This window comes from Mandrillus leucophaeus, unplaced genomic scaffold (genome assembly GCF_000951045.1).
Source record: "Mandrillus leucophaeus isolate KB7577 unplaced genomic scaffold, Mleu.le_1.0 Scaffold146, whole genome shotgun sequence".
NCBI classification, from domain to species: domain Eukaryota; kingdom Metazoa; phylum Chordata; class Mammalia; order Primates; family Cercopithecidae; genus Mandrillus; species Mandrillus leucophaeus.
The window spans coordinates 1,567,030-1,575,053 of NW_012101432.1; the positions used below are offsets into that span (position 1 = coordinate 1,567,030).

At 37.2% G+C, this 8,024-nt stretch overlaps 1 protein-coding gene across 1 annotated transcript in view; it reads left to right on the top strand.

Moving 5' to 3' along the window:
* The window catches only part of MPP4 (membrane protein, palmitoylated 4 (MAGUK p55 subfamily member 4)), a 64,646-nt gene extending 56,848 nt beyond the window's left edge, over nt 1-7,798 (top strand). Inside the window, exons 17-20 of the mRNA XM_011974559.1 lie at nt 2,251-2,344; nt 2,733-2,841; nt 4,755-4,889; nt 7,270-7,798. Of these exons, the coding sequence (XP_011829949.1) occupies nt 2,251-2,344; nt 2,733-2,841; nt 4,755-4,889; nt 7,270-7,461 (530 nt within the window). The 3' untranslated portion in view covers nt 7,462-7,798. The remainder of the gene's footprint in view (nt 1-2,250; nt 2,345-2,732; nt 2,842-4,754; nt 4,890-7,269) is intronic.
* The last annotated feature ends 226 nt before the right edge of the window (nt 7,799-8,024 follow it).

The window sequence follows — 8,024 nt, forward strand, 5'->3', positions numbered from 1 at the left end:
GATCTCGGCTCACTGGAACCTCTGCCCCACGAGTTCAAGCGATTCTCCTGCCTCAGCCTCCCAAGTAGCTGAGATTACAGGCACCCGCCACCATGCCCAGCTAATTTTTATAGTTTTGTAGAGACGGGGTTTCACCATGTTGGCCAGTCTGTTCTCGAACTCCTGCAACTCAAGTGATCTGCCCACCTCAGCCTCCCAGAGTGCTGGAATTACAGGCGTGAGCCACCGCGCCTAGCCAGGAAACTGCTAGGATTTTATGCAGGGGCTGGGGAAGATCTTGCCTCACAGAAGGGCCATGGGAGACCAAGAAGTTGCTTTATGATCGCATCCCATAGGCTGTGCTTTCTGAAGTACTGCTTTCATGTACAGGAATGGGCATTAATCTCAAAACCAAAAACTACCAAAGAAATCACCGTTTTCCTTTTCTGTGTGTTTTTTGTTTGTTTGTTTGGTTTGTTTTGTTTTGTTTGAGATGGAGTCTCACTCTGTTGCCCAGGCTGGAGTGCCATGAACTCAGCTCACTGCAACCTCACCTCCTGGGTTCAAGCGATTCTCCTGCCTCAGCCTCCTGAGTAGTTGGGATTACAGGTGCATGTCACCATGCCCAGCTAATTTTTGTATTTTTAGTAGAGATGTGGTTTTACCATGTTGGCCAGGCTGGTCTTGTACTCCTGACCCCAGGTGATCCACCCGCCTTGGCCTCCCAAAGTGCTGGGATTACAGGCGTGAGCCACTGCCCCTGGTCAAAATCACCATTTTCTGATAGTCTGAATAAAAATAAAATGCCCATAGAATATAGAAGAATTTTAAGAATGTCAATGTAGAATTTTAATCATTCAAAATGAGAAAATACTCTCATATTTTGCTTTTTAAATGGAAGTTTTAAGCTTAAAATGGATACCTCAAGTTATGCATCAATTCACAGACTTTAACCTACCATATGAATGTTAGTTCAATGGAAGCAAAGGAGAAGGAGTCATCTTGGGTTTAGATTGACGTAATTCACTATCACCTGAGAGCTATAAAGTTTCACTAGAATTTTGTTTTAAGTAGGAAGTGTGGGAGATGTGATGTAACTGTAGGAACTCTAAGGATCTGATGAGAGGCTTGAATAAGGAAAGTACAAAAATGACCCCAAGATGACATTTGCTTTTAGACCCTCTTGAAGGTTGGTAACTCCTTTGATAATTTAAGGCTGGTTTCGAGCTCCTACTTGATCATTTCCATGTATTGATATCATCAGATGTTGATCTATTTCATCCTTAAACTTTGTCAGATGCAAATACACAAATTCTGTATAAATAAGGGAACTGGTGGTAATGTAGATTAAGGGACTAGCTTTATAGTATATAGGATGCAGAGTTGAAACTGTCTTACTCGTCTTTGTGTTTTCAGAACCTAACATGATACTTGGAACATAGTAGGCACTCAGTACACACTAGTTGAATACATGAATGAGCAGACAACAAATAACTTTTAGATATTTGATGAATTCCTATATTCTATATGACCTGTCACTATTTAAGTTGAAGAGTCTGTAATCAAAGTGGCCATATCAAAGAATCAGACTGAATCTAGACACAGCTAATCTTTCCCTCCTAGAGATCCCTAAAACGAATCACCACTCACTTGGGTATTAATACATCTGGTCAAGATTGCAGAATGTCATGGGCTTTCTCCATTTCAAATTTGAGCACCTATTGTAAAAAACATTCATCTAGGAGGAGTCAGAACACATAGGTTCTGATTTCAACTTCATTTTTCATCAGTCTTATGAATGTGAGCAAGTTTCTCCAAAAGCTTTACTTATGAGTAAAATATAGATATTAACAGTTTACCTAAGATAAGAGTGTGGAAGATGAAATGAGATGATGGGAAATGCACTATCCAAATGTAAGATATTATTGGTATTGCTACCTGGGAGCCTTTAGGCATCTAAAGGTTCACACATAATTCACTAGCACTTGTTTTGAAGTAATAACAGGTGTTACCTTAGGTCTTTCTTATGTTGGCTTAATACCTAGTGCATTCTTTTTCACACCATACGCACTCAATAAAGGTTTATAGACTCACTGATTTTGATATAAGAACTTATCACCAATTCAGGCTTCTTCTTTTTAGTTCTAGCATTTTATCTAATTGATTATATATTCATTTATTTATTTTGATTAGATATCTTTATTCAAATGTATATTGGTAATCAAAGAATTTTGAAGACACTGAAACCTTTCATTCCCTTTTTTTTGATAGACACTACTCGTACTAAAAAGAGTTATGAAATGAATGGGCGTGAGTATCACTATGTGTCCAAGGAAACATTTGAAAGCCTCATATATAGTCACAGGTAAAGTGGAGCTTCAGAAGCTGATTCTTGCCTCTTGTTGTTTTACATTCAAAATAGATTCCCTATTTCTATGTATTTTCCAAAGCTCCTGGGTAATTCCTTTTGTTTCTGAGGAGTTAAGCATGAAATGTACATTGATATATCAGCATACCAACTCACTAGCTTTGGAAAGGGAGCAGAATGGAGTTTGCAAACCTTGGAGAATTTGAGGAAATACATAAACTCTAGATATGCTCATTTTGTTCACCTCTTGAATATCTATTCATTTTTTCTGTGCTAATAAAGTCCACATATTTATATTCAACTCCAGTGCAGTTTATCCTCATGTTACTACTAATAATATTTTCTTTGTAGAAAGCGTTCTGTTTTGTTTGGCCTGCCCTTGCAGGATGCTGGAGTATGGTGAGTACAAAGGCCACCTGTATGGCACTAGTGTGGATGCTGTTCAAACAGTCCTTGATGAAAGAAAGATCTGCGTCATGGACTTAGAGCCTCAGGTGGGTCCATGGTGGAATATTTATGTCCCCAAACAATGAATGCATATTATCCATTTTTTGTGCACATGCTGTAGGTTATAGTTGAGACATTTATTCTGTTAGTCTTTTAAGAATAAGGCCATTTCTCATATCCAAGATCTTACTTAATGTGTCAATTTAAAACATTTTGCTTTTAGTTGGGAAAGAAGTCTTGCTTCTCATACAGAAAAGCAGAACTGAGTGGGTGGTCACAAAGAGAAGCAAGAATCTTTCTTGCTTTAACCTTGATCACAAAGGCATCAAGGTCACTTCTTGTGGAGTGAATAAGATGTTGCTTTGTACAAGGAGGTGAGGTTTCTATGTTGTCATATCTGTGGCTACCTTCCTGAGACCACATGTAGCATGGAGCAGGGGTGAGCAAGTTAAGGTAAGATAAAGAACATGCAATCCATAGGCCCAATTTTTGTGATCTTTGTATTTTCTTCGTGTGTGTGTGTGTGTGTGTGTGTGTGTGTGTGTGTGTGTGTTTGTTTTGTTTTTTGAGACAAGGTCCTGCTCTGTCATCCAGACTAGAGTGCAGTGGCGTGATCTCGGCTCACTGCAACCTCCGCTTTCTGGGTTCAAGTAATTCTCATACCTCAGCCTGCCTAGTAGCTGGGACTACAAGTGCAAGCCACCATGCCTGGTTAATTTTTGTATTTTTAGTAGAGACAGGGTTTTGCCATGTTTGCCAGGCTGGTCTGGCAATGGAACTCCTGGGCTCAAGTGATCCACCTGCCTTGGCCTCCCAAAGTGCTGGGATTATAGGCATGAGCTACTGTGCCCGGCCATGTTTTCTTTGTCATTAGAAATACACTTTGTGTGCTAGAGAATCAGAGGAAAAGAGATGGCAGTAGTATCCAATGTGAGATAATAGCAAGAGGAAAGCGAAGTGAAGGTGAAACAGAGCTGATCCATCTTGAGAGTCTGTCTTTGTCATATGAGATCATGTACAGAATCCTACTCTCAGTAAATGAGATTCTTTCATGTATAGACTGTTGCTCAGCTAGTAAGATTTCAATTGCTAGTCACAGCTAGTAAGAGTCAGGATTTGACCTTAATTTTGATTCTAAAACTCCATCTTCAAATTATTAAAATGTTCATTTGTTTTTAAGAATTGAGCAGTTGGGGGCACATGAGATGATACTCTAAAAATAATTGCTAATTTCTGGTCTTAGAAATTTTGAGAAGCTTCATGTTGACTCTAGAAAGTTAGGACTTCTGTTTTTAAATGTGCATTTAGGTCAGGTGCAGTGGCTCATGCCTATAATCCCAGCACTTTGGGAGGCTGAGATGGGAGGATTTCTTGAGGCCAGGTGTTTGAGACCCCACTGGGCAACATAGTGAAACCCCATCACTACAAAAAATAAAAAATAAAAAAAAATTAGCTGGGGCTAGGCATGATGGCTCATGCCTGCAATCCTAGCACTTTGGGAGGCTGAGGCAGGCAGATCACCTGAGGTTAGTAATTCGAGACCAGCCTGGCCAACATGGCGAAACCCCATCTCCACTAAAAATACAAAAACTAGCTGGGCGTGGTGGCACAAGCCTGTAATTCCAGCTACTAGGGAGGCTGAGGCACGAGAATTGCTTGAACTGGGAAGGCGGTGGTTGTAGTGAGCAGAGATCCCACCACTGCACTCCAGCCTGGGCAACAGAATGATATTCTGTCTCAAAAACAAAACAAAACAAAACAAAACAAAATAGCTGGCATGGTGGCATTGTGCCTCTGGTCCCAGCTACTAGGGAGGCTGAGATGGGTGGATTGTTTGAGCCTGGGAAGTTGAGGCTACCGTGAACCGTGATTGCACCACAGCACTCCAGTCTGGGTGACAGAGCAAGACCATGTCTCAAAACAAACAAAAAATAAGTGTGCATTTGAATTTTCTGTGTAGGATATTCAAGTGGTTCGAACTCATGAACTGAAGCCCTATGTCATATTTATAAAGCCATCGAATATGAGGTGTATGAAACAATCTCGGAAAAATGCCAAGATTATTACTGACTACTTTGTGGACATGAAGTTCAAGGTAAGAGCAAGTCAAAAATTACTGTATTGCTTTCAGTGACTTCTGCGTGGGAGAGATCTGGGTTGGGTCAGGCCAAGGATCTCTGATCTCATTGTCCTCCTCCTCCTTTTTGACCCCCTCCCCAAAAGGCCCTCAATAATATGGTTTACTCTGGTTTTATTTTACAAACAAAACAAAACAAACAAACAAGAAATGCAAAATTTAAAACTGTATTGTTTCTACAGGATCTCTGTTAGAGAATGTAATTTTTGTTTCTAATGGATAATGCCCTTATGATTTATCCTTTTGGAGGGACATCACTTACAGATATAAAAATAAAGTTTAATAAATGCTATGATGCTACCCTTATTTTTTTCTTTCTTATTTTTTTGGGTCTAGCTAAAAAAAAAAAAAAAAAAAAAAAAAATCCTTGAGCCATAGTTTGCAAAGCCAAACAGAAATTGGGCATATATGAACCTGGTATTTGTATTTTAAACAGATTATCTTTTACTTAAAAGCTTACTTTAAAAATGCTCAGTGAGTATATCTCATCTGTAAAATGATGATGGTAATTAATAGAGGGGGCAAGCCAGGTGAAATTAATCAGTGATCTCATCCTAGAACAAGTGATTTTTTTCCAGTTGCATACATATATTTTACATGAAATACACTTTAAATATTGTGAGTCATAACATGCATTCAGTAAGGTGTATAGAGTGTACAGTTTAATGAGTTTTTAGGTGTGTATGCACCCAGATAACCATCACCTAGATTAAGATATTACAGCCATTTATTGTGTGTGTGTGTGTGTGTGTGTGTGTGTGTATGTGTATGTGTGTGTATGTGTGGTAAAAATACATAAAACTTACCATATTAACTGTTTTAAGTGTACAGTTCAGTGTTAGTATTTAGCGTTAAGTATATTCACATTGTTGTGAAACAGATCTCCAGAATTTATTTACTTGGCAAAATTGAAACTAAAACTATGAATGATTCACTAAATATTTGTATGTCATGCTTGTCCAAGGGCCATGCTAATCTGCATCGTTTCAGTTTTAGTATATGTGCTGCCAAAGCAAGCACAGGTATCTTTAAATTATCCTTTCTCTTATTATTTTTATTTTCATATTTTTTTCAATGACTCTGGAGGTCTGATTTTCCAGTTTGCCTTGTGAACAGTGGAGTCCATGAATGTATTTGCTGAGTCTTATGGGCATTTAAAATTGTTCTCATTTTTATGGCAGTCTAAACAAATTAACAAAATTGTTTCTGGATCATATGTATGGTCACTTTGTAAAGCCACAAGATTTTGGTGGCTGCATTTGTATTTGTGTTTCAGATTGAACTGATGACAAGTGGTACTATTTTTCGTGAACTAATAAGAAAATAACAGCAATGAATTTAATGCATTAGTGCCAAGTGAAGGCCAATCTTCATTAAATGAACATTTCACAATAGTAGAAACAGTAATACAACTGGCTTATACCATCCTCGTGTTGAAAGTGGCCATTTTGTATCTTTAAAATAATGTTATTCCTATCAGATTAATGTTCACTTGAAATTTATGTTTAAATTTTATTTAAACTGGTACATTTTCTTTGGTTTTATGTTGTATATGGTTAGAGTTTCAAGTGTTTAGGGAGGAGTAAAATAAGTTCATATGGGAAGTTGAGGGGAGTAATCTGTCTGCAAACTATTACTAAATTTTGCAAAACATGACCAGACATTAAGATTAAAGATTAAAACATAAGTTTTGTAGTTTAGAAGACATTTATTGGACCTCATTTTTTTAAATAAAAACTTCAGTCTTTTATTATTTTAAAAAAATTACAAATTAAAATTTCTTTTATCTCAGTAATACATTTCTAAGAAATAAAGGATGACATACTGTGGATAGTGATATATTTTTCCCAGCTTTGCTTATGCTTTACATTAATTTGGAAGGATATGCTTATACCTGTTATAATAATTACATTTTCTCTACAAAACTTAGCTGAGCATGATGGTATGTGCCTATAGTCCCAGCTACTCGGGAGGCCTAGGTGGGAGGATCACTTGAGTCTGGGAGGCAGAGGCTGCAGTGAGCTGAGATGATGCCACTGCATGCCAGCCTGGGATAGAGTGGGACCCTGTCTAAAAAAAATAATAATTTTATCTATATTTAGCAACATTCTTTCAATTAACAGAGGGTAAAAAAAATTACTATTTTCTAGTTAGCTAGCTTTGTAGAATTTTGAGAAAATATGTTTTAAACATTATTAAAAATCATCTGTGCAAAATTTGCGGACCTTACTGTTTTTATAAGTAGTTTCACGACTGAATGTGACAGCATAACAAACTGTATTTTTTCCATTTGTCCAATTAAGTCTGTACTATCCATATTTTTCTATTTCTCCTAAAGGATGAAGACCTACAAGAGATGGAAAATTTAGCCCAAAGAATGGAAACTCAGTTTGGCCAATTTTTTGATCATGTGATTGTGAATGACAGCTTGCATGATGCATGTGCCCAGTTGTTGTCTGCCATACAGAAGGCTCAGGAGGAGCCTCAGTGGGTACCAGCAACATGGATTTCCTCAGATACTGAGTCTTAATGAGACTTCTTGTTTAATGCTGGAGTTTTAACACTGTGCCCTTGTTACAGCAATCCACAGTTGCAATCTAAAACAGCAGTATTTGACCCATTATAATGTGTACAACTTTAAAAGTGCAGTAGTTTATTAATTAATCTTATTTGAAAAAATTTTTATTGTATGGTTATGTAGTTACCTATTTGGCTCTTAAAAATTTTTTTTCCTTTATCTCATATGCAGCTGTAGTAGAAATATGAATAATGTTAAGTCACTGAGTATGAGAACCTTTTGCAGATTTCATATCTTTTAAAGATTTAAATAAAGAGCTTTCCTAAATATAATAAGCAATATTTAACTTCAGAAATTGTATTTTACTCTATGAAACGTGTTTTATGAAAACATCTTTTACCAAAAGTGCTTACTTAATTCAGCAAGAAAGGTTTAATATGCACATTTCACATCTAAAATCAAAACCTACAAAAAACTGCACTGCCTTCACTATTTACAAATCAGCCTACAAGGAAAAAACTATTCTCATCAGAGGTGTGACAAACACGAATTTTCCTTACAGCCAATATCTACAT